The following is a 25,167-nucleotide window of genomic DNA, read 5'->3' on the forward strand; positions in this document are numbered from 1 at the left end:
TCAAAATTTACAGTCATGTGATCATCCTTCACAAGTGACATTAACATGCAGTGGGTTATGCTTAGTAAATAACTTGCAGCCCAAACTGAACTCTTCACATTTTAATCATGAAAGCATGAAGGCAATCATCACAGAATGACAGTCATTAACAATAATGCACTTAGAATCTGAAATGTAAAACAAAAAACAGCTTCAACACAGAAAGCTTTTAGGACTACAAATACATTTTTAAATGACAACACAAAGTAAACACTTTTAGTGAGCTTGATCCTCTTCCTGTCTCACAGTTACAGAGGGAACAGAGGCTCAGAATACGAGCATGCTACAGATTGTGCGTCTGACGGACGTTCAGAGTGTCTCGCAGCATCAGGTCACGGATTCGCCAAAGTGCATCTGCCATTGTCTTGTGGGCCCCCTTACTCTTTAACCAGTGGGATGGTAGTCTGCTCTCTTGCTCTTTTGTCAGGCGCACATCTTGTTTTTGAACTGAAAGTACACAAATACAACATTACATTTTAAATGTTCTTATTTAGCGGGCAAAAAAATCAGTGCATGCTTCTTGTACCCCGACAGCAGTATTGCAAACATATCATAAAGTGAAAAAAAAGCCTACTATATGGATTCATGCTCACATCAGGGGTCACTGATTAAAGCTAGACAAGCTAGACCCAGAAATACATATGTCCCAAGCTATGTCACTCAGCGTGATCGTCATTTTAGGTAGACTTCATCACTGGAGATCAAAAAACAAGACTAACCTGACAGAGTTTGGTCCCACTTGCTAATGGTAGAGGACTCTGCTGTGAGGCCCTCAATGTATCTGAGGTATGCCTCAGAGTGGAGCAGCCGCTGAGATTTGGCTGGTGGGGTCACAAACACTGGGGTGGAGGGCTGCTGGAGAGCTGGTTGTCCCACCTGGCCTTGTCCTGGGTAGGGTGGTGGAGCCTGCTGCCCCGGGCCCATCAAACCCACCTCATGAGAATATTAATGAATGAATGAATGAAGAACATTTAATTGAGAATCTTATCATTTCTCTCATTCAGATTGAAGGCAGTGAAGCTTTTTTTTTAAATCCTATGCTTTCTAAATCCAGCAATGGACATCTACAACTGGACATGAACTTGTATTTAGATTGCTGTTTGGGGTTACTGAATAATTCATTATCTTGGAATTGAACCAGTGAGAAACACACAGCTAGGTTAAGTAGGTTAAGTGTGTGTGCGTTTGTCTGTTTGCAAGTGTGACAGTGATGGAGAAACTGTTCTGCTAATCTTAGCATAAGGGATAAGGCAATGACACTGCTGATTTCATGCATACTGTAGTCAAATTGTTGACAGTGTGGTATTTTATTTCGTTATTACTACTCAGGAAAATCTTTTTTATTGCTTTTTAAGTGCTTATTAAGTCAGATCCATGGTGTGAGCTCTCCTTGATACTGAAGTGATGTTAATGTTTTAGCCCTTTGGCTGGATCACTGTGTGTTATATTGCTTTGCATGGCCTGTCTTTGACATTTCACTGGTAGTAAAGGCCAGTAACACCTGGCTGAGTGTGATAATCCTGATGTGGGTGTTTTATAAATGTATGCACCTATGTGACTATCAGATAAACCACTTCCCTATTATTTGGAGAGACTCTGCACAGAATGCACACACTGACAGTCAGTGTCATATAATATACTGATATGCAAGAAAAATCAGAAACTCACTGCTGCGTAGCTACAAAAGAACATATGTTACTATTATATAACATGATATATATACAAAGATAATATAGGATATGCCACAATACAAGGTGTCAATATAATGGTTTACAATGATTTCTTTTTACAGAGCCTTACCTGGGATCCATGAATGTTTCCTGCAACAGGTCCACCTCCCATACCACTGACACCTGTGGGGATATTCAACATCAAGACACTGTCAGAAGCTGCAGTGGGAGACTTGATAATGTTTATATTACAAATACAACAATCAAAGTCCAATACTGAAATTAACCAGTGTCATTTTATTCACATTAGAAGACTCATGAATGCCAATTATGAATACAGTATCTCACAAAGTGAGTACATCCCTCATGTTTATGTCAATATTTTATTGTATCTTTTCATGGGACAACACTGAAGATATGACACTTTGATACAATGTAAAGTAGTCAGTGTACAGCTTGTATAACAGTATAAATTTGCTGTGCCCTCAAAATAACTCAACACACAGCCATTAATGTCTAAACCGCTGGCAACAAAAGTGAGCACACCCCTAAGGGAAAATGGCCTAATTGTGCCAAATTAGCCATTTTCCCTCCCTCCCTCCTGACTCGTTAGTGTTACGAGGTCTCAGGTGTGAATGGGGAGCAGGTGTGTTAAATTTGGTGTTATCGCTTTCACACTCTCTCATACTGGTCTCTGGAAGTTCAACATGGTACCTCATGGCAAAGAACTCTCTGAGGATCTGAAAAAAAGAATTGTTGCTCTACATAATGTTGGCCTCGGCTAGAAGAAGATTGCCAACACCCTGAAACTGAGCTGCAGCACGGTGGTCAAGACCATACAGTGGTTTAACAGGGCAGGTTCCACTCAGAACAGGCCTCGCCATGGCCGAGCAAAGAAGTTGAGTGCATGTGCTCAGCGTCATATCCAAATGTTGTCTCTTGAAAATAGACCTGTCACTGCCGCTGCAGAGGTTCAAGGGGTGGGGGGTCAGTCTGTCAGTGTCCAGACTATACGCTGCACACTGTGCAGCGTATAGTCAAATTGGTCTGCATGGCTGTCATCCCAGAAAGAAGCCTCTTCTAAAGATGACGCACAAGAAAGCCCACAAACAGTTTGTTGAAGACAAGCAGACTGAGGACATGGATTACTGGAACCCTGTCCTGTGGTCTGATGAGACCAAGATAAACGTATTTGGTTCAGATGGTGTCAAGCGTGTGTGGCAGCAACCAGGTGAGGAGTACAAAGACAAGTGTGTCTTGCCTACCATCAACCATGGTGGTGGGAGTGTCATGGTTTGGGGCTGCATGAGTGCTGCTGGCTGTGGGGAGCTACAGTTCATTGAGGGAACCATGAATGCCAACATGTACTGTGACATACTGAAGCAGAACATGATCCTCTCCCTTCGGAAACTGGGCCGCAGGGCAGTATTCCAACATGATACGACCCCAAACACACCTGCAAGATGACCACTGCCTTGCTAAAGAGACTGAGGGTAAAGGTGATGGACTGGCCAAGCATGTCTCCAGACCTAAACCCTAGTGAGCATCTGTGGGGCATCCTCAAACGGAAGGTGGAGGAGCGCAAGGTCTCTAACATCCACCAGCTCTGTGATGTCGTCAGGGAGGAGTGAAAGAGGACTCCAGTGGCAACCTGTGACGCTCTAGTGAACTCTATGCCCAAGAGAGTTAAGGCAGTTCTGGAAAATAAAGGTGGCCACACAAAATATTGACACTTTGTGCACAATTTGGCCATTTTCCCTTAGGGGTGTACTCACTTTTGTTGCCAGCGGTTTAGACATTAATGCCTGTGTGTTGAGTTATTTTGAGGGCACAGCAAATTTACACTGTTATGCAAGCTGTACACTGACTACTTTACATTGTATCAAAGTGGCATATCTTCAGTGTTGTTCCATGAAAAGACCTAATAAAATATTAACAAAAATGTGAGGGATGTACTCACTTTTGTGAGATACTATATATTAATTATAACACCAGCTTTACTGTTTTTTCTTATTGGATAAACTGAGTTTCTCGCAATGACACATTACCAGCAAGCCTACTGGTAATGAGCAGGACAAACAACCAAACCCCAGTTGAGGCTATATGCTCTCAACCGACTAGTCATCAGTTCAAGGACCTCAGCCTATTGGTACAGGTAGCCCCTCCAGCGAGTCAGATTGGTAGACAGGAAGCAACTGCGTGGCAGGTGGGGTGGCTATGACAGCACTCTTACCAAAGTACAGCATTCCAGGAAACCCAGGCATAGCGGGCAGGAGATGTTGGGGAAAGACAGGCACCCCCATGTGATGTGGTGGTATGCCAGTCATACTAACCATGCCTGCAACGTGGCCCCGTCGGGGCATCATAGCTGACCTATATGCACCCATCATACCTTGTTAAGAAGGAACAGTAGTAACACAAGACAGCAACATGCATCAATCAAACATGCATCAACTACTTCACTACCAAGCATGCAGAATGTTAATATATATGCTGTCATATAATCACCAGATCATTATGATGGATATGAATGGAAATGAAGACGACACAAATGAAAAATGGACAATGAAAACAAGTTGGTGCACATGCTCTATTTTCAAGCACTAACTCCTTTTTAAGTCCCAATTCTCAAATGGCGTACAGCAACCTTTCCATTTCATGTTCTGCATTCAAATACAGGCATGTGGAGTTTACCATGATGTGAAGTTTTGAAGAATAAAGAGCACTGTACAACAATCAAGGTTTGGGCTTTTCAAATGATGTTAGATGCAACATGAAATCAAGTCATGACACTACAACATCACAAACACACTGACATGGGTGTGATTTGAAACATGTGAATACATCTAGCAGTTCAGCTTCTTATTCCAGCCCTCTAGTGTATACTGGAGATCCATCTGCATCTATGAGGGGTTACCTGACACAGGCGTCATGCTGGGATCTAGCATCCCCATGGGGGTTGGGGGAGGCACCACCCCCATCAGTGCCCCTACTGGGGTACCTGCTCTAGGGGATGTCTGATGCTGGGTCCTCTCACGCTCCTGCTGCTCGGCCACTTTAGCTGCTCGCTCTGCAGCACAACAAAGACAAGCATAGGTGGTTCACATTTCTTGAAGACAAACATGTGGACCAAGACTAGTATTTAAAGAGGTTCTGCTCACCTTCATATTCTGCTTTCTTGGAGCTCTCCAGGTTCCTCCACTCTGTGCCGACCAAGCGGCTCAGCTCCCCAAAGGAAAAGTCTGGGTGCTGGGCTTTGATGACCGCTCGCATCTCGCTGCTGAACAGGATGTAGCCGCTCATGTTGATCTTCCGCTTTGAGCCCTCCTTCTTTGAAAGGCCCTTTATGGACTTTGGCGTGGACTGGCAACCAATCACAGGAGAAGTGTTCGCAAAATGCCACAAGTTACAGAACTGGTTGTTAATTTGAAAAGCTTCCACCCTCACCTGCGGAGGAGTATAAGGCATGATATCCATGTCACTAGACATGGAGGACTGCATCTGAGGAAGAGACTGGTCCCCTAGCTCGCCATCATCATCCCCAAGATCCTCTAGCTCCTCATCTGTCATATCAGCAAACTTGGCCTCCAGTTCCTCAATTTTCCTGTCCAGCAGAGGGGATGGCTCCTTCTGGGGTACTATGAGCTTCCTGTATACGATAATCAGAAAAATATACTCTGCAATATATCCACCTTTCCAAATAAATCCTCCAGTTAGGAAGAACTGGCCGCTATACTTGGAAGTTTTTCTTTCATGAAACTGGAAAACAACCAAAGATTTAGAAATTTGTATTTAGAGAAGATTTTTGTCTTTTCTGTCCTACTGCCAACAGTGGCATGAACAGTTCATTTAAAGCATGTAAAGGTTTTTCACCTAAAATAGTAGGTTTCATCCTCCACCACCTTGCCAGAGAGTGAAAAGCGCTTGAGACCCTTGAACTTCTTCATCTGCTTCTCACTCTCAATGTAGCGGCTCTCACAGAGCAGAACATTCTCTTCAGGCACTTCAGTTGGCCGACATGACAGGTAGTCTTTGAAGGAAGACACAACACACTTCCCTGTGAAACAAAAAAAACAACTCAGTGAATGCATTAAACGATTTCCATGAACTACATGAGGGTATTCTGCTCAGTGAGGAGGATACCTATGATGCAAGTCATAGGACAAGTCTCCTCAAGGTTGCTGAGGAACACTTCCTTCTTGTAGAACATCTTAGTGGGCTCATGCTCGGTTTCCTCTGGATGGATGAAGATTGGACCAAAGAAGTAGCCTGCTCCATCTCGCATCCACATTTTCTCAATCCTGTTCAACATATTTTTAAAGAACAAGAAGCATTAGAGACAGTGGAAATGAGTGAGCCTTAGTATATTTTCAAATACACGACTATGCCATCATGTCAACCTCCCTGTGTTGTATATTTTCCAACCATACCACAATATAGAGTTCCAGTGTCCATGATTGATGGGGAGAAGGTGACACGTGTCCCGTGGTCAGTTGAAAAAAAAAAATAACACTGAGAGCCCTTGCATTAATTTGCTTGTGTGCCTTTATTGAGAAAATTCTTACAGCAATTAAACAAAATATCAGTGTTCGTCAAGTTTAAACTAAATACTTTTATGCTCTCCAGCAATGGACAACCACTCAAATACAGAATACTGTAAGCATGTCCTGTAAAGAGTGTAAGTGTATTTACTCTACCTGCCCACTCGGTGGCGCACTAGTCCATGTGAACCAATGTAAACACAGTCTCCGACTTTCAGCCAATGATTGTTGTAGCAGAGCTGCTCGTAGTACTGACACCCCGGCTCCCCATTGGTCATATCCATTGGAACATCCTCCCTCTCCTGCAGGCACAAATTATTTCCCTGACAGTCATGTGTTTTATCACATGTCCACTATCATTTTTCAATGGAAAAACAAACAAACTGGCGTTTACCTTGTCTACAATGCCATCTGTCATTTTACTTTCATCAGCTATCTCTGGTGGTTTCTCCTCTTGTTTGGGGGCAAACATGGATGCCACTCGGACGACAGGTAGAGGTACCTCTCTGGGAAGAAACCGAACAGAGCTCAAGGGCATGGCCCACATCTTGATCTTCTTGAAGGACTTGGACTTGGCAGAGTAGCGTGACTCACAGACGAAGACATCCTCGGCTCTGAAGCCTTCTGGGTGGAGTTTGAAGTACTCCTTAAATTCCACACAACGTAAACACTTGCTCATTACATATTCAAACAGCCAATGCTCAAAAGCAAAACTTAGATCTAACAAATGTACAGGAAGAAGACAGAACTTACCTTTACAAACATGACAACACATTTGCCCAGAATCTTGCTAACAGGAGCTTTGTTGTAATAGTCACTCTTAAAAACTTCCTTCTCCAAGAACTTCCTTGTGGCGAGATGAAACGTTTCATTTGGCCTGTAGAACCAGCAGCCATACAGCCACTTCTCACCTGCATTTATTACAACAGGTCTCAGTGAAAGTTTAGGAGTTACTGAACTGGAACACTGATTGGAGGTGCTGTACGTGACAAAAAGTCTTGCAGAAAATATGAAAATACAAATTATAGTCTAATTAGTGCAAAAATGAGACTGACCAGTGTCGTCTTGCCAAAGACGTTCAATGTAGATGATATGAGGCTGGAGGTTTGGCTCTGCAGGCTCCACATACACATAGTCTCCCACGTGGTACATACTGTCTTTGAAGCTGCAGTCCTGACTGTATGTGCGTTGCAGGCTAGACTGCCATGATCCTCCAACAGAGTCCTCTCTCTTTTCAGCTTCTGGGAATTCACAACTGACTCAGTGAAACAATGCGACAATATATGCTGAGACAATGCGTGATGGAGCTTCTATGTGCTGTGACCTTTAATATATATTGAAAAGAATACCCCTTTTTTCCTCTTCCCTCTTGATTTTGTCCTCCTCAAACTCCTTGGGAAGCTTCTCTTTCTTCTCCTTTTCCACATCACTGTGCAGGTGTTTGGAGGTGTAGCTGAGAGCGGGAGACATCAAGATCTCTCCGTTCTTACACAGCTCATCTCTGATCCTGATGAAGAACTGCTGCAGCTCCACAGCATCTTCAAAGATCTCTGAATCAGTCCTGCAATGACCATAGTGTAACAACACAACTTTTACTTTCTTTTAATACATTAATGCACACCATACGATCAAACAACTGATTTGGTTTTGTACAGGATGGTCAACAGTACCTCACCTATTTAATCGCCTGGCCTTTTCCAGCACTTCAAACATGTGGTCCTGGAACACATCCAGCCTCTTATACCTCCCTCGATCCACATTCGTTCTGATAATCTCAAAATTCAGTCGTGGCTTTTCAGGATTTGCGGGGTCTAGGGCAGGAATCTCAGCGAGTGAATCACTGTAGCAACGGCCTTCATCATCTTGGTGACCGAGCACGGAGACAAAGAGGCTGCGGATGAGTTCCTGGATGAGACGGGGCACATCAGGCACGTGGGCGTCATCTCCGCCCTCCAGGTCACGCCTCGTCTCTAACAGCACCCTGTGCAGCACCAGGGCATCGCGGTAAATCAGAGACTCGGGCTCATTGTAAGTACAGGCGTTGTTGAACATGAGCACCAAGTCTTCTACCAGAGCATCCACATCCTGGTACTTATTAGCCAGCATGTGGCTCTTGATCTTCTCCATGTCCACAGGTTTCTTGATGGCGATGTAGTAATCGGGCAGCTCAGCACGAGACGGCAGCCGCAGGAAGATTGTGCTGAGGCGACGGCCCCTCTTATCTATGAAGTTCTTGACGGCCTCGTAAAGCTCATTCAGCTTCTGCTGTAAGGGTGTTAAGTACTTGGACTTCTTCAGAGTAATGCTGTTCTTTCCTGCAATCAAGCAAAGTGTATGTGTGTTAATGATAATCAGTCTTCCCACTGCCTGACAGGTAACAAACTCATACATTTGCTTGAATTTCATTCAGTAAATTGATGTTAATCTGCCTGACTAAGTGACATACTTATTTTCAGTTTTGGGGACATCATGTCATCGTCATCTGTTGCTGGCCCAAGATCTCTGCGTTTGTCTTTCATTATTTTTTCTAGGATGTCAGCATCATTGTAGACCTTGAACACGACAAATAAGTTCATCATGAGAAGCTCCTGGTTCCTCGAGTTAAAGTTCACCTACAGTTAAGTCTGACCTTTGTCAACATTCAGATTGCCATTTTGGTCCATCTACCCACTTTAAGACTGGACTCGTCTTTACAACAGCAAACAAATGTTTCAGACTCAGAAATGCTAATGAACAAGAAGAATACCTATAAAAGCACCAATGAAAGATAGACACAAATACCAAACAGCTGTTACCTGGGAGCCTTCTTCATTGTAGTGTCGAGCATTGCGAAACATCAGCTTCATATCCTCCACCATTGCATCTTCTGTCATGTACTTGTCTGAGCGGATGTTGTGCTCAATAGTCCTGAGGTCCATTGGTTCCAGGATGACCTTGTAGTAGTCGGGATAGTCCTTCTTCGATGGCTTGACCATGAAGAGGTCGCACAGCCTCCGACCGGTGCCAGCTTCTCGCGCCTCAGTCACAGTAGCCAAGAGGATTTTCATTCGGTTTTTCTTTGTGTTCTTCTTGTGACTGGAAACAAAATGTAAGTCAAAATCCCACAAAACAACAAAGTAACTACACGGAGCTGATCAAGTGAAATGTGACAGATTGCAAACCTTTTTCTCTTTGTGCTACTGGTGTCAGAGGTGGCAGAGGAGAGCATGCTGTCGCCATCGTCATCATCTCTCTGCAAAAGCTCTTTTCTCTTCATCTGTACAGATAACAGGTGATAAATACATCTAACAGTTATAATGCCTCTGAAAAACAAGACAACTATGACTAGTATGGACTGAGACTGACCTGCTGAATGTGCTGGAGTTTGAGTGCACGCTTGTAGATGGACGAGTGAGGAACATTGTAGCGTTTGGCATTCTCAAACATCAGCGTCAGATCAGAGTCGACATGCTCAACGCTCTCGTATTCATTGTTCTTCATCTTGTTCCTGAGGGGAATTACGGGCTCTCACATTTGGGAAGGAGGGCAAAGAAATGCTGTACTGTACACTGAGTATGTGTGTGTATGTGTATGATGCCACAGGGGTAGAAAATAAAAAAGAGAGAATGTTGGTGAAACAAGATAAAACAAATCGATGGTGAAACGGTTTCCATCCATCTTAAATTGGGATTAAACCCTGAATCAAATGTAGGTTATTCGTTTTAATGAACTTTTAAAAGGGATTTAACTAAAAAAAAAAAAATAAGAAATTGATTTGAAATTAAAAAAAAAGCAAAATAAAAAATCTTTGTTGACGTGCAAACACACACTGAGTTAGATCAGTAGCAGTACTGTCATACTTGATCTGATGGAGGCAGATGGGTTGACTGATCTGGTGGTAGTAGTCGGGGTAGTCTTTCCTGGAGGGCAGCTGCAGGAAAGGCTCAGAGATCAACTGGCCCTGGCTATTCCTGGCACCTCGCACGGCCTCATACAGCTGGAAGATGGGATTACTCATGTCTATGTTAGAGGTCATACTCTCTGCCTCAGACTCCCCCTCATCATAGTGGACAGAGCCTGAGAAATACAGGAGATAACTGATGACACACTCATCAATCTTCATGAACGTCCAGTGGATGCACGTGTGTGTTTGATGAAGAGAAAGAGGTGAAGATGTACCAGAAAGTATGCCTTCCTCATCACTTTCATACTGAAGGGCCATGGTGATAGCTGAGAGGCGGTCTCCCTGAGCAGACCTTCTGTTCCTGACACAGACAGACAGAAGAAGCAGAAGAAGAGCAACACAGCTAAAATCAAACAGTAAAGCTGGAGTCTGTAAAGTATTTTAGGAGCATTTTTGTCATATTTGATGAAATTCTCTTTACATCATGACAGGAAAAAAATCAAATACTGACAAAAAAGAAAAAAAATCAGTGGGTTGTTCACTCTTGGTGGTTTCTCCAACGTTAGCAACTCCAGCTTTAACATGACTTTATTCCACATTATTCCCAGTCTCATCTCCTGTTTACCTGATACGAATGCTGGACTTGATGGGTTCTCCGTGTTCTATCTCAGACTTCTTTTGTGCAAAAATCTTTTTGATGGTGTTTGCATCCTGGAACACAAGAGCAGATCATCATAAGTTTGTATGTCAAACACTGTTAATGACTTCCAGCATGCATCATATTCTCAATTACATACTCACCTTAAACACTTGTGATCCAGGCTCATTGTAAGTTTTGGCATTCTTGACCAGCAAATCAATATCTTTGGCCATGGCACTGACACCCCTGTAGTGGCCCAACTAAAAGCAAATGAAGCATAGCGCAAGTTGAGGCAGGCCACGGAGGTCGAGCTCAATTGGCATTCTAGTTTCATTGGCTGATGGCTCAGCTGATCTCAGACCAGCCCACACCAGCTGACAGCTCAGCTGATTCTCTGCTTCGCTCCTTATTGGCACATCTCAAATTAAATTCGTAAATTATTAAATCAACATTCACACAGACCACTGGTAATAGCGTACCTGAATCTTTTGAGCGATGATTTTCAGATCTATCGGTTCCTTAATGATGGCATAATAATCTGGGTATTGCTAAATGAAAAAAGGCAAACTGCATCAAAGCCAAGTCACTCATTTGACTGCTAATTTCTGAAGTCACACTGAAGCTGCTCATACCATTTTGGAGGGAAGCTTCTGGAACAGCTCGCTGACCAGGCGGCCGGTGGGTTCAGTGTAAGACACCACAGCATCAAGGAGCTGCTCGAGGACCTCTTTCAAGCAAGTAGGTGCACTCTGTCACACACAAGTGGTAGTTTAGGGTATGGAAATACTGTATCATCTCATTGATGTACAGCACATACGCTGAAAAACTACTCCATTACAACATAGATTCTAACATAAAGATGGATATTAGACACTAAGTCTGTGTTATCGGCAGTGTGTGTGAGCGTCACCTCATCCTCAGTGGACCCTCCGGGGTTGTCTTGCGCATCATAGCCATCGTCATCATCCTCATCGTATTCCCCTCGCTGAACAAATTCATTCTTGGTTCGCAGGTAGAGGTCCCACAGTTTACAGGCTGCCCTGTACTCAGGACTGTCAGACTAGACGGACACAAGCAATACAGATTCACGTAGGTGCACAGCGTGAGCCATACAGATGGAATTTCAGTCCACAGATACACAATTTTACCTTAGGATAAATGTTCGGGTTTTTTTTTTTTTTTTACCTTGTAATATGTTTTTGCATTGTTAAATAACAGTTGAAAGTCACTGGTGAGTTGTTCAACATCATCATACTCCTCCATCTTTAATTTCTGCTGAATCTTCATCATGTCAATAGGCTGAGACACCACATGGTAATAGTCCGGTTGATTCCTGTAAGAAAAGGGGACTTGTACATTTTCTGTGTCAAACGTTCGATATTAAGGGATGTAATTACATGCACATAGCTAATGAGCACTCATCCCTTTCCTCACCTCCGTTTGGGGGCTCTGATGAACAGCTCACACAACATCCTGCCCTGGTCATCCTTGTAATCTCTGATTGTGTTGTACAGTTCATGGCATACAGCAATCTGCAAGGCAGGGATGAAACAGTGAACACATCCTTCCCCGTGCCAACTACTTAATCTGCATAGGAAGAATGTCAAAAGAGAAACAGTTTCTGAAATTTGTAAAAAATTACAGGATCCACAGTTGGAATGTTTGAAGTCCTTCTCCTCTTTCTCCCAACTGAAGACACTAACGATGAAGTCTGGCTATCATCAAAATCTCCACCACTCACACTGCTAGAGGGGGATGTCGCCCTTCTCCTTTTCAAGGCCATGACGAATCCCTGAGGTAAAGAGCCATGGAGGAAATCGTACGTTAGAGCTGGAAACATTAAATACTCTGTTTTTCAACAGTCAATGAACTATAAGTGTGAGAGAATGATCTCAGTGAGGGACACTGGCTGCGCTCTGCAGCAGATAGTTACACCTGCTGACAGGGTTGACCCCTTCCACCAAACATTTTTCCTAATAATAAATTCATTTTAAAACACACCTGTGGAGTTGGGACACTTCTCTCTCCCATTCAGTGTTTTTGTTCACTTTAGTTGTCGCAATGTTTGCTTGATAGATTGATATTAAGATCTACTGTCCCGGTGGTTTATGGTGGAAGGTGGGGCCCTTTTTTAATAGTGTGAGTCATGACATGCAGTTGTCTCAATGCTACACATAAATGGCAGTTTCATATTTTCTAGATTTCACAGACAAAATGTCAAAAGTTGGCTTAAGGTTTAAAAATAGCCTCTTCATTCATGACACTTCAATGCACTGCTGACAAGTGTTACAACAAGAAATCAATTGTTAAATGAAGTATTTTGATATTTGAGTAATTTTTTTTAACAAAGAAAACGCCTAAAATTCTGATCCCAGCCTCTTAAATACGGATATTTTCCAGTTTCTTTGCTCCTCTATGACAGTGAACTGAACATCTTTGGGTTGTGGACAAGACAAGACATTTGATCTTGGGCTTTGGAACACACTGATTGACATTTTTCACCATTTTCTGACATTTTGTAGACCAAACAACTATGGATTGTCTGATAATAATCGACAGATGACTCACTGATGAAATAACCATCAGATGCAGCCCTACTGCTGTGAATGGGAGGCTTTGATTGAGCAATTATTGATGACTAACAGGGTTTTTCAAAGTACACATTCTGACCTGTTGCGGTAGGAAAAACACAGGTGTTACTAATATGACTCCATTTGACTCAAATGTTCCAGAGAGTTCTTGAATGACCCCAAAACTGAAGCAAACATTGTTCATTTTATTCTTCACACCTGTGCTTTTCCTACTGTGAGCATGCCAAAATGTCTTCCACTAAAAAAAGGCTCTCTGAAGCTGATCATGTTTGTCTCTGGCCTTATTTCTCCAGAATAGCCATTAGAGCCAGAATGACACCATGTATTTAATAAAAAATTCAAAAAATTTATGGCGTCTTACAGCTTCGCCTTCACATGTTCTTTAAAAATGGGGGAAAGGAAGGGACACCTCTGGAGAAACATGTTAGTCCAGATGATAGACATTTTTTTAATGTCATCCGTGATGAGTGGTTTCATGTCACCCCAGATGACCTTTGAACCCTACTGAAACGCTTCTCATGACACAAATGGACACTTCTCCTCTGAAAAGTCAACAGAAATAAACAATTCAAGGGTGTTTTTCCACAGAGCCTCTAGTCTCCTAGTAGGTTTCCTGTCCCTTATTTTCACATTAGAAAAGGTGACAACCACACCAGCTGGCTGTCATCACCTGGAATGACATGTCAATGAACGGACAGCAATGATGCTGGCGTGTCTGGAGGTCTGACCGACCAAACGCGTTCGCCGCTCCCTCAGATGTCACGGAGCTGCGCAGTGGCCGCAGCCCGGTGTGCCCACAGTCAGCTAGCACACAGAGCGGCGGCTGTCCACGTATCTTCCACTCAGGCTGGACAGGTACGGACCACACAGCAGCTAACGTTAGCTACAGTTCACCGTTAGCCGTCAACATCACCGAGTTCGAGCCGAGACAAAGGCATCACTGTCACCGCGTCTAACGTTACAAAGCTAACGTTACCGTCACGTACAGCGACGACAGTTGCCTGGAAAATACTTCTGCTCACATTTCAGTCCGCTCGACATAGTTGTGTGCTTACCTTCTGTGAGCACGTTACCAGACCCACAAAATCAAGAAAACCAATCACTTATCGATTTTAGACAGAGGGACACAAGTGTGAGGTGAGCGACAATTCAACTGCCACTTCCGTTTCTTCACTTTCATAATAAAAGCGTGTAGCGCTTCGATGCGGTTAAAAGTACGTTTTACGTGATTGTAATAATTGTTTCCCCTCTTCTCACTTTAATGTGGCATTTATGTGATAAGTAGGTCACATAATGATGGCCTCGTTGTTATTTCCAATCTATATCCACTGCACAAATTAAAAAATAAAACATTTAATCTAGGACGTCGCTACCTAATTTCCTGTCAGTTAAATTCAACTTTACACATGTTTTAAATCATATTGTGCATATTTTATATATTACAGGCTCTAGTGGAAACACCATGTCATCAATGCCATCCTGAAAATTCAATATGACACAATTTTTCTGGCAGAATAATCTCTGTTATCTGAAGTGCATCAGTACTGGTGTTATATTTAAGCCACATATGTGAAGCCATCACAAACAAAACAAGAGACATTTCAGATCACTGCAGCTCTTGTGAATTACTGGAAAATTTTACCTGTTCAGACCTCTAACTGTCATTGAAATAAAACAGGGACAATGGTCAGCAAGTTGACATGTTTCCATTTAAATGGGTCACAAGCCAACCACGGTTCTAAAACACTCAAACATGTATACTGTACAACTTGACACTAATTGTTGTTGTTGTTGTTGTTTCATTTATTTATTTATTTAGTTTTGTCAGCAGTTTATAGAGAATGAAATTCCCGAAGGTGCAAGGAAATTGATTAAAAAAAAAAAAATGTCAGGTACGTATGAATGTGTATGTAACAATGACATGTCAGTTGTTCACCAGTTTAGAAATTGCTTTATGTTAGTCAGATTAACAGACAATGCAAAAACTAGAAAATATTTCCAAGTCAGTCCTGTGTGATTTTCCTCCGTGACACCTTCTGGGCAGCCCTGGAGGAACACGTGTAAATATTATTTGCCAGTTTGAGGAGGAAGAAGGAAACAAGAAGAAACACTGTAGTCTGCATGATAATAAGGATACCAGCTCCAGTAACAGTGGGAACAATGGGAAAGACAAGGGTGATAATTTGATGTCATATTGCTGTGTGAAAGTTAATACTGTAAAATCAACATTTCAGTGCATGGAGGTATGTGTGACACTCAGAAGTCTTTGTTGTTAAGATCTGGGGCAGGACCAAGGACCACTATGAAAAGATTATTTTTAAAACTTTGATTGTTTTTATCCTGTGCCATCCTTCAGTTTTAAGCAAAACCCCTTGTTTGTGTTATAAAATATTTTATGCCTTGTTTAATTTCATTATATAATATATTATGTAAAAATGTGTGTTATTATTAATAATAATAATTTATTTATTTATTTATTTATTTATTTATTTATTTATTTATTTATTTATTTATTTTTGCCATGATGAGTCTAACTTCCATTTGTATTTTGTTTTTGACAGAACAAAAAATAACAAAATAACATTAAATGAAATAATATAATTTACTCCAGAAGATGGCAGTAATGCCCCATCAAAGACCCCAAACTCCGTAAACCTTGAAAGAAGAAGAAGAAAAGCAGCGGCAACATCGACGAAGAAGAAGACTTAGCAGGGGCTTGAATTGTATGTTCATAGGTCCCATGTGTTGCTGTTCACATGTTCATTCATTCTTGAAACGACCACCTTAACGACATTACAGTCTGTAGTTTCTGGCGGAACGCGGACATCTTTGTGTTTTTAAATTGTCTTTACAAACCAAAACCAAAGAAGAAAAAACTGCTGTGTCTCCGCAGCCAAACAGTAACGCTAGCTAGCTAACGTAGAAGTAGCGCTAGAGTTGTTTGGAAAATCACATTGAGGTGCGTTATCTGGATGAACAGCGCAGTGGATTCGAGCATGATCAAGGAGAACCGGTGGAACGTACCCCCCAATGCTCCCGCATGCATGGAGAAGCACCTGTGCTCGGCGCAATACAGAGCAGGTAGGCATCAAGGCTAGCTGTCTGAAGGTTACGCAGTTAAACACGTGGTGTGGAGCCACTTGGTTACAGGCTGTTTACATCTGTACTGATGCGCATTGGCCCTCTGTTAAGTTTGTGTATATACAATCCGCCTAAATGTTAAATAAATAACATTGTTGTTTCTAATAGTTGTGCACATGCTTGTAGCCTATCTGTCTATTATGCAAGTGGCTGGATGTGAAAGAAATTTGCAGCTTAAATATGAGCAGCTCTGAACTGAAGTGGCTCTCTGCAGCTTGTTGACTTATCTGTCGTGGCAGCATTACGGGAGCTGTTAATGTCCTTTTTTCTTCACAGATGGCACTCTGCTGCTTGGAGCCTCCAGCCTCAGTGGCAGGAGCTGGCAGGGATCTGTTTGGATCTACAGTGATCCTATGAAGGCCCCCAATGAGGAACTCTGCAAAGCTGGTGTGCAGACTGAGGCTGGAGTCACAGATGTCAAATGGGTGTCAGAGAAGGCTGTTGTTGTTGCATCAGACTCGGGTAGGAAGCGGATGCATGGCAGTTATGAACCGAGCGCTGGTTTTGAGGAGTAAATGTTAACCTGGATTTTTGTTTGACTGGGTGTCTTGCAGGTGCCTTGGAGCTCTGGGAACTGGCAGATGATGAGCGCCTGCTGGTGAATCGCTTCACCAAGCATGACCACGACCACATCGTCACCTCAGTGAGCCCAGTGACTGGAGCGAACAGCGCTGTCACCGGCAGCATGGACTGTCGGTGAGACTCTATTCCTACTCTGACACACACATCGTTGCCTGAATTGTCACTGCAGAAACACGTTGATTGTGTATGTTTTATGATTTTGTCAGTAAATTCTTTAACCCCTTTCTCATCGCAATGCATCTTTCCCTCTTCATCATTACAGTATTAAAGTCTGGGATCTCAGTCAGGAGACAGTTGTCACTACGTACAATGGTAGGGGAACATCTTGAAAGATATAGTTTATTTTTTTAACCAATCACATCATATTCAAGCAAAGTTTGAATTTTATATTTTTGTCACAAAGTCTAAATCTCTTTGCTAAAGTTCAGCAGAACGATAAATCACATGAATAATAAATTATAAGAACCATTCCCTTGATTCATGATTCATCTCCTATTTATGTGCACAATATCTTAAAAAGCTTCAGGCACTTGTCTTATAAATTCCTCTTGTTAAATTCATTTTAATGGTGAATAAAATGTTCTATTATTTAAATAAATTTGTAGCATTCAACAGCGTTGGCAAAAATACAATAACACTGGGTGATTTAGTGATTTACTGGTATGATTGCAGAGTAAATTGTCTAACTGGAATGTCAGTGGTAATTTAAAATAACTGAAAATGCTGATTCCTCAAGATGGTAAAATCATGACTGAATATGTCTCTCTACTCTTTTCTTCCTGCAGCGCACACGCAGCCTGTTAGTTGTGTTGCCTGCAGTCCGATGGACGAGTCTCTCTTCATCTCCTGTGGTCAGGTGAGACACTGATCAATAGTTTGCACGCGTTGTTGTAAACGCAACACTGGGGCTGAGAATTATATTTTAAATTGCAATTTAAATTCAATCCAGTCAGCTTCCAGCAATTATGAAGACAAGATAATCCAGATAAAATGATTATTGTTCCGCGTTCAGATTCACAATAATGCTCTTGTCTTGTGTTATAAATCCACCGCACCCTTTTCCTTCACAGCGGCTTTCACCCCTCCCTGAAATCCCAAACTCTCTCTCAGCCAGGCTGTGGCATGTTCAGTTCAGCTCGAGCCAAGACGACAGAAAGAGAGCTTTAGATCAAAAAGACGAGACAGGAACATATCACATGTTTCTCCAGGACCACCTGACAATTCACGTTGTTGCAATCACGTCATAGCTTTGTGACTCAGGAGAAAGACTGGAAATAAAACGCACATGGGAGGAGTCGGCCTGTCTAACACGTGCTTGACAACGTGGAAGCGTCTGTAACAAAACCAAACTCTGCCAGAAAGCTGAAAAAAAAGAAACTGAAACTAACATGTTAAGTAAGTCTAAAAATGACAAATCAGCAATATAAGTTCCACAGAGGACATGAACTTGCATTAAAGGGGTTTAAAGTCCCATGTTTGACCCATTCATCCACCTCCTTATGTGGACTTGTTGGTCACTTGCAATGGTGGTCCTGGAGCAACATTAAGATGTTACAGGAATAACACCAACACAGTGATATCAAGTAAAACCACACACGCACTCACATGTAGAAGTCGCAAAGTCTCAAACAGCATATGACAGCTTTCAGCGCATCTACTGGCTCTCTACAGACTGACTGCGTGTGCGGAACGTTCCTGAGTGTGTCACTCCCTTCGGCCGATTCTCTTCTTGTGTCGTAACACAAGAAAGCTGCCATGAATATTCTCTCAGTGACAAAGACGCAAAGAGATACAAAGAGCAGAGAGACAACAGTCGTCTTAACCTCAACCTGTTGTCCTTCCTCAGGATGGTCGTGTGCTGATGTGGGACAGGAGGAAGCCAAACAAACCTGCCTCTAGAATAGGTGAGCAACATGTCCCAGCTTAAGGAGCCAGGCTCATCTTCACTAGGTTGTTGATAAAGTGGAGTTAATTTAGCTCCAGTGGAAATGAGCATCGCTGACAGTTGGTGTCTGACTAACTACCAAGAGACTGTTTTTCTGTCTCATTTAACGAGCCTTGATCTTGTGACTGTTGATCCCAGAATCTCATTGTCTGTCGAGGTAATGGTGTTATATCTTGTCAAGACATGATCTTTTTTGATTGTGCATATTGCTGTTTTCGTTTTTGTCTCAGATGTCGAGTCCCCCAGCTGCTGCCCTACCACTGCAGCGTGGCACCCCCACCACAGAAGCACCATTGCTTTTGGTGAGGCCCAGCAGCAGATTCTTGATTGACAGAGACGTTCGATTGGCGGCCTGTGCATGTTTGATCATGTTTGTTGTTCCTCAGGTGATGAGCTTGGCAGAGTGACTGTAAAGGACTTCCTGGGAACAGAACCAGCCCAGGTGGAGCATGTCCACAGCCGCAGAGTTAACGGGCTCGCCTTCTCTACACATAGGTATTATCGTCATACATTCTATATATCATATTATCATTAGCTTCCTCTACAGCATTTGAACTCTTTTTTTCCCCGTCTCAGTGCCTCCATGCTCGCCTCCATAAGTGATGATTGCTCCCTCGCCGTTTTGAACTCTGAACTAAGAGAAATGTGAGTCTTTGTTGTTCATCGTAAAACACATGGTTCATCTCCTGTACAATTAGAAGGACTAATCATATATTCTTCTTCTGTAGACTGAGAGATCGGCAACACCAGGACTTTGTCAAAGGTGTGTGCTGGCTCCACGGTGGCTCCAACACTCTCACAACCATAGGCTGGGATCACCTTGTGCTTCACCACACGGTGGGTCCGGCTGCTGGAGCTCCCAACTCCTCCTCTTAGACCCGACAGATGCTCACACACCTTGGAAGAGCATGGCTTAGAAAGAACTACTTTCCCCCCTGTTTTTTAGGGGTGTTCACATTCAACTAAAAAGTCAAATCTGTCAGTCAGAAAATATGGATTAAAACGTTTGATTGTCATTGTCATGTAGTACCCCAGATATGTACACAATATTTGGACTTCAGCTCTCCCAATGCTGGCCCAGCTGCATCACTGCTCAGCTCTACAATACGGTCTCTCTCTGTCCACCTCTTTCATACTGTATTGCATTTCCATGTGCAACCACACTTAAGGCAAACTATTTGTATTGCATAATTTTACATTAAAGGTAACTTAATATGGTGATAGCAAAACCATTTTGATGTTTCTTTGTGCTCTCTGGAATCTATTATATGCAAACAGTGCAGTGTGTCTGAGGCAAACCCTGTTTACTCACTGCTGGGTCAAAAGAGGGCAGTGTGTAATGTGTTTATGTGGGTGGTCGGCTCAGAAGTTAACAAGATTACATGTGTAATTTGCACAGCGTGAGTGGGCAGTGAGGTGTCATTACTAATCTGTGGTCTGACGTTGTAGACTGGACTAAGATGGCATAATCATTTTCACATGATACCAGAACACTGTGGTGTGGCCTACATAACACCTTAATGCCATCAATGGAGAGTCAGATAAAGCAGTGAAGTATCTAAATGCCAACAGTCATGGTTAATAATGGAATGCTGTTTTTAATATTAATGAGCTTGTCAGGTTACTTTTTAAAGGAGTTTAATTAAATTGTAATTACCTAAATTATCAAAGGTGAAGCACCTTACTATCAACCACTGCATTTGGTGGTGGTGTTAGAAAAAGTAACTTCTTTCATCAATATAAATGTATTAATGGCAAAATAGTTATTATTATTCTCTCATACCCAAAAGCACCGACGTGGTGCACTTTTGTCTTTTCTCGACAGACAACTTGATATTCACACAAACGCTTAAGGGCATTTACTGAAACACGCAGTTACTGCTTGAATTTATTTTCCAGTTGGGGAGTTGTTGGACAACATTTGGCATAGATAAACAGCTCTGCTGAAAGACTTAATAACCGATATTTTAAATACTTTGATTACATCTTATAATATCCAAGTTCTGTTTTTCCTCTTATACAAACTGATATGTACAGCAAAACAACATGAGTCTAAGTACACTGACACAATTTTTTTACTGCAGTTGAATAACTATTATATAGATGGCAAAACATTTCCTAGATCAATAAATATGAGAAACAATCCTACTGAGAGATAAACGCACTCTGGCAATTTTCTGAATTAGCTGTTTGCGTCATTCTACTGGATCCATATAATGTACACGTAACGGTAAAAGAACATTTCAGTTGTGGCACATGTAATTACAGCATGAACCACAACAATTACATTGTATGTTATTATTGTTTTTTACAATCAACATTACAGATAAGTTCATTATAGGCTTGACAACTTGCTAAATAATCTTGGATTCATCCTCACTCAGCATCCACTTTACAGCTATGAGCAACTTAAGCGTAAGACATTAATTAGTAGAATTTGCTGATTATTTTCTTAATGTGACCCTTGAGGCTCTGAAAGCTTTGGCTAAAAGGGCAACATATGCAACATACACCTCAACTCTGAATAAACAGCAGCAGCCAGAAAAAAAACTAGAAAAAAAGTGATTGTGGCTGAATGTGACTCTTAAAAAATAATATGACAACAGAAAACACTATTTGATTGTGTGTTCTCCATAGAATGAGCAACACATTCAGACTATGACCGAGTGGACCATCATCATGAGACATTCGTAACATATTTGCCAACCACATTTGTGTAACTCATTTTTTGTGCTTTCTTCCCCATTGTATAAATTCCTTCTGATGCAAATCGTATTGTCCAATCACATGCAGTGTGTGCTTAACAGAAGAACACCTGCCTCATTTACACGTCTCATTGAGACTCCCCTTTATTAACGAGAGTAATAGGCTGTTTGGTTCCAGGCCGAACCGTAAAGGTCATGCCATACTGATGTTTTGACTGCAGTCCATTGCTGAAAAGAAGAACAGATTCATGATTATGAGTGGATCTGTACCTAAACACTGGACTTATTGTCTCAAAAAGTGAAGGTGTTGTATTTGAGAAGTTTTACCTGGTGGGAACTTGGGTTGAGGACATCTCCTGACATTTTTTGACCACTTTACCCTCCAGCTCCCGCATGTCCAAGGTCGCTGCTTTGTTGACTACAGGATAATTCTTGCTCTGTGGTGTGGCTCTGGGGAAAACAGAGACCTCACTGTCCCCCTCAGAAAACGAGGTGCCCCAGTCATCAGAACTGGACTCTGCCTCCTTCACTGGGGCTATTTTGTGGTCCATTTCCAGCATCTTCTTTTGTAAGATGCTAAGGAGTGTGGTCTGACTGGTTGAAAGATTGGATGGTAGCTGGGAATTGGCTACCTTGGGTTTTTCCTGGACTGGTGGCTTTAGTTTGACACCAGTGTTGGGAGGTGGCCACTTTGGAGCTGCTGGAAGTTTTGGTTTTGGAGGAGGAGCAGGAACTTGAGCTGGAAGGAGAGGACTCACAACTGGTGCTGGTGCCTTTTTCATGGGAGGGTCAGGTGGAGGGGTGGAAGGAGGGGGATCCATAATCTCTTCTAAATCATCAAACTCTGGCGGTGGAGGGAGTAGTGGCATACTTAACTCCTCTTTATCGTGTGTGGATTGAGACTGTGAGGGGCTTTGCTCTGCATTTTGTTTCTGAGGAACCAGATTGGTCGCACTTGGGGACGCAGCCGTAATGTTGGGACTTAGACTGGTTGACGGCATCTGATCCTTGACCAGTGCAGGACTGCTGGATATTTGTGGACTCTGAACAGTTTGCATGCGTTCCACAGGACTGGCAGACTCTGGATTATCTTGTATCGTGTCCTGAGATGTTAGAGAAGAGGATAAACTGGACCTTGGGGTTACAATAAAGGAATTTGGACTCGAGTCACTTGGGTGAATGGTTGCACTAAGCTGCTCATTCTTCTTGCAGCTGTTTTGCTGTGACAGAGATTGAGTCGATCTCTGTCTATCCCTTTCTTTAGCCGCCATTAAAAGAGCCAGTGGGGAAGCTACAGGTCCCTCTCGTGGCCCGCTGGTTTCACTACTCTTCAGGTTGCGCAATTTACAATCTATCATTGGACTGAATGTCCCAGTGTTGAGACTTTGACTTGGAGATTTTTCAAGTTTGCCCTTGCTGGGCTCTGAATTCACCCATCTGTTGTGAACTTTCTGAGGCTGTGGCAATGTCTGATGTAGATTCTGGAGAGGTTTGACAATTTCTGGTGGTGCTGTTGTAGTCTCCTTGTCTGGCTCAAGCTGGGGTGATGGCGAGGGTTGGGTGATTTGTAAGTTCTCCTTCAGCTCCTGTACATCTTTGGAAACTGGTTTAGATGATGAAACCACTTTCGGGGCATTCCCATCCACCTGGACAAGCACTGGGGCAGATTTAACAGACCCAGAATCTTCCAGGAGTAACATCTGCTTGGGTCTTGTGTCACGATCCTCATACCTGCTGAGAATTGAGACCTTAGGAATATTGTAAAGTTTTGCTGTGTTTTGGGGATTGAAGGTGGACAGTGTGGGTGTCTGCACAGGGGGAGGTGGGGCAGGAGTCTGTGGGGGAGAGTCATGGGTGGGAATAGAGGACAATCTAACGGGTTTTGGAGGTGGTGTCTTGTAAGTCTTGTGTTGCTTTTCAGAAGGAGGCTGTGGTGGGGCAAAACTTGGATGTTCAGGAATGATGGCAGGTAGTGGAGTAGAAATGGGTATGGATGATGAGGAGCCAGTGGAGCAAGTAGATGGAGGTTTTGGCGGAGCCATTGGTGGCGGTTTTAAGGAGGTTAAGTCTCCCATGGACAATGCCATTGAAGTGGGTTTCAGAGCAGACATGGGAGGAGGCTGACGAGTTGCCAGGTCTAGACTGTTCAGGTCACCCATGAAGTCTGGTGGAGGAGGGATAAAAGTCCCTGGTGGGGGTGGAGGTGCCATAGATGGAGGAGGAGGAGGAACAAATATTTCCTCCTCCGCAAAGTCATGCATAGACCCATTGGACAAGTGATCTCCAGTGACTAAAAAGAAAAGTCAAAAGAAAGAAGAAGCAAGAGAGAATAACTGAAGTTCAGTGCTGCGGTGCACTGTGGAGCAGAAGCACCAGCAATACGAAACATGTGTTTCTATTCTATGTTTCTAGTATTCAGATTTATTTGAGAAATGTTAAATATATCAGTAAGACAGTAAAAATACAAGAGAACTCCTGGACTCCATTCACTAAGAAGTAGATATGTTAAAAAGGGAAAATAACAAGATAGATCATAAGGAATCAATAAAATCATGTAAAATTCTAGATTTTGAAGCCTGATAAACAAGAGGAAAATCTTACATAGATGTAGGAATGAAAGATATCCACTTTTTTGTATAGATGCAAACACTCCCATTCTGTAAATATGCTAGGAGGGCTATTGAGCAACTGCCTGGGCAAACATTTACCTGCCCTGCATTTTCAACCCTTTATGGAGATAATGTGATTGCCATCAACTGAGCCTTAGTAAAGACACTACAACTGAGCACTAATAATGGAATTCTCACGTTTTCCATGTAGAAAGAAATATTTGAGGGAGGTAAATGCTCACCTGAACCATTTAGGTTTGGAACGCTGACACGGGGGAAGAGGGGGACTCTGGGTGTGGGCACGGCAAACCCCTGAAAACTGTCCAAACTTGACTGTGAGGAAAAAAACAAACACCATCTCACTGTTATTATTAATATAAATATTTCAACATCTGAGACCTGAGAAACAAAGCATGGCTCAAGAACATCAGTAAAGAGCAGATTGACACTGCATCCTACTATAGAGGCACTGAAAAGAGTTTTTTTTTGTGTACTGCCAAGTATTCACTCTTGGAGTCAACAAACCAGTTCTCAAGTAACGTGCCTCTGAACGCTCCTTGAAGACAGATGAGCACATCCAATATTTGTTACATTACTAGCATCAATTAACAGTAGTTGTTGCCAAATGTTCATTGGCTCCTGGGTTTTGGTATTATGAGGAACCTACTATATAGCATAAATGCCTTATTTGCAAATAACTTGGAGTTAAATCTGTAAAAAGCGTTGCAGTGAATATGAACAAGATGCATGAACAAGTGCATTTTTTTGGCCATTCTTGAGTTTGCTGTGACGAAACTGGAGGTGGAGGTTTCGAAAGGGTA

At 42.5% G+C, this 25,167-nt stretch overlaps 3 protein-coding genes across 10 annotated transcripts; 1 reads left to right on the forward strand and 2 right to left on the reverse strand.

Annotated features, from left to right (window-relative positions):
* Nucleotides 1–86: 86 nt before the first annotated feature.
* Nucleotides 87–14,515, reverse strand: LOC143337738 (protein polybromo-1-like). 8 transcript variants are annotated; one of them, XM_076757585.1, is made up of 30 exons: nt 14,420–14,514; nt 12,416–12,565; nt 12,208–12,305; nt 11,959–12,106; nt 11,684–11,833; nt 11,406–11,522; nt 11,253–11,321; nt 10,935–11,033; nt 10,759–10,844; nt 10,409–10,494; nt 10,090–10,306; nt 9,596–9,737; nt 9,412–9,506; nt 9,046–9,325; nt 8,697–8,802; nt 7,926–8,565; nt 7,600–7,811; nt 7,306–7,491; nt 7,004–7,161; nt 6,645–6,896; nt 6,407–6,552; nt 5,853–6,010; nt 5,583–5,766; nt 5,157–5,358; nt 4,871–5,072; nt 4,627–4,779; nt 3,943–4,101; nt 1,840–1,892; nt 759–972; nt 175–486 (listed from the first exon to the last, which is right to left on the reverse strand). In XM_076757585.1, the coding sequence occupies exons 2-30, from the start codon at nt 12,554–12,556 to the stop codon at nt 323–325; spliced, it is 4,917 nt and encodes a 1,638-aa protein (XP_076613700.1). In that variant the 5' UTR covers nt 12,557–12,565; nt 14,420–14,514; the 3' UTR covers nt 175–322. The 8 variants fall into 8 exon arrangements, with proteins under 8 accessions (XP_076613671.1, XP_076613680.1, XP_076613649.1 ...); XM_076757556.1 differs by lacking the exon at nt 3,943–4,101 and having other exon boundaries at nt 87–486; nt 6,407–6,573; nt 12,515–12,565; nt 14,420–14,515; XM_076757565.1 differs by lacking the exon at nt 3,943–4,101 and having other exon boundaries at nt 87–486; nt 4,711–4,779.
* A 1,521-nt stretch (nt 14,516–16,036) lies between these two features.
* On the forward strand, nt 16,037–20,260 carry wdr77 (WD repeat domain 77). The gene is made up of 10 exons (XM_076747580.1): nt 16,037–16,445; nt 16,782–16,967; nt 17,060–17,201; nt 17,350–17,399; nt 17,873–17,943; nt 18,934–18,991; nt 19,263–19,334; nt 19,419–19,527; nt 19,609–19,677; nt 19,761–20,260. Exons 1-10 carry the CDS (start codon nt 16,337–16,339, stop codon nt 19,906–19,908), a joined length of 1,014 nt encoding a protein of 337 aa, XP_076603695.1. The 5' UTR covers nt 16,037–16,336; the 3' UTR covers nt 19,909–20,260.
* A 1,411-nt stretch (nt 20,261–21,671) lies between these two features.
* Nucleotides 21,672–22,787, reverse strand: LOC143331536 (uncharacterized). Its single transcript, XM_076748511.1, has 2 exons — nt 22,065–22,787; nt 21,672–21,965 (listed from the first exon to the last, which is right to left on the reverse strand). The coding sequence occupies exons 1-2, from the start codon at nt 22,736–22,738 to the stop codon at nt 21,866–21,868; spliced, it is 774 nt and encodes a 257-aa protein (XP_076604626.1). The 5' UTR covers nt 22,739–22,787; the 3' UTR covers nt 21,672–21,865.
* Between the last annotated feature and the right edge of the window lie 2,380 nt (nt 22,788–25,167).

This window comes from Chaetodon auriga, chromosome 2, assembly GCF_051107435.1.
Source record: "Chaetodon auriga isolate fChaAug3 chromosome 2, fChaAug3.hap1, whole genome shotgun sequence".
In the NCBI taxonomy this organism is placed as follows: domain Eukaryota; kingdom Metazoa; phylum Chordata; class Actinopteri; order Chaetodontiformes; family Chaetodontidae; genus Chaetodon; species Chaetodon auriga.

What these genes read in the sequence shown, in the direction of transcription:
- LOC143337738 (XM_076757585.1), bottom strand. Translation starts at nt 12,556, where the DNA reads ATGGCCTTGAAAAGGAGAAGGGCGACATCCCCCTCTAGCAGTGTGAGT. An exon ending in GTGTTGTCATGTTTGTAAAG is followed by an intron (nt 6,897 to 7,003) that starts GTAAGTTCTGTC and finishes GTGGAATTTAAG; the next exon opens with GAGTACTTCAAACTCCACCC. An exon ending in TCCTATGACTTGCATCATAG is followed by an intron (nt 5,767 to 5,852) that starts GTATCCTCCTCA and finishes TTTGTTTCACAG; the next exon opens with GGAAGTGTGTTGTGTCTTCC.
- wdr77 (XM_076747580.1), top strand. Translation starts at nt 16,337, where the DNA reads ATGAACAGCGCAGTGGATTCGAGCATGATCAAGGAGAACCGGTGGAAC. An exon ending in ACCGGCAGCATGGACTGTCG is followed by an intron (nt 17,202 to 17,349) that starts GTGAGACTCTAT and finishes TCATCATTACAG; the next exon opens with TATTAAAGTCTGGGATCTCA. An exon ending in TCTTCATCTCCTGTGGTCAG is followed by an intron (nt 17,944 to 18,933) that starts GTGAGACACTGA and finishes GTCCTTCCTCAG; the next exon opens with GATGGTCGTGTGCTGATGTG.
- LOC143331536 (XM_076748511.1), bottom strand. Translation starts at nt 22,738, where the DNA reads ATGCCGTCAACCAGTCTAAGTCCCAACATTACGGCTGCGTCCCCAAGT. An exon ending in TCAACCCAAGTTCCCACCAG is followed by an intron (nt 21,966 to 22,064) that starts GTAAAACTTCTC and finishes TCTTCTTTTCAG; the next exon opens with CAATGGACTGCAGTCAAAAC.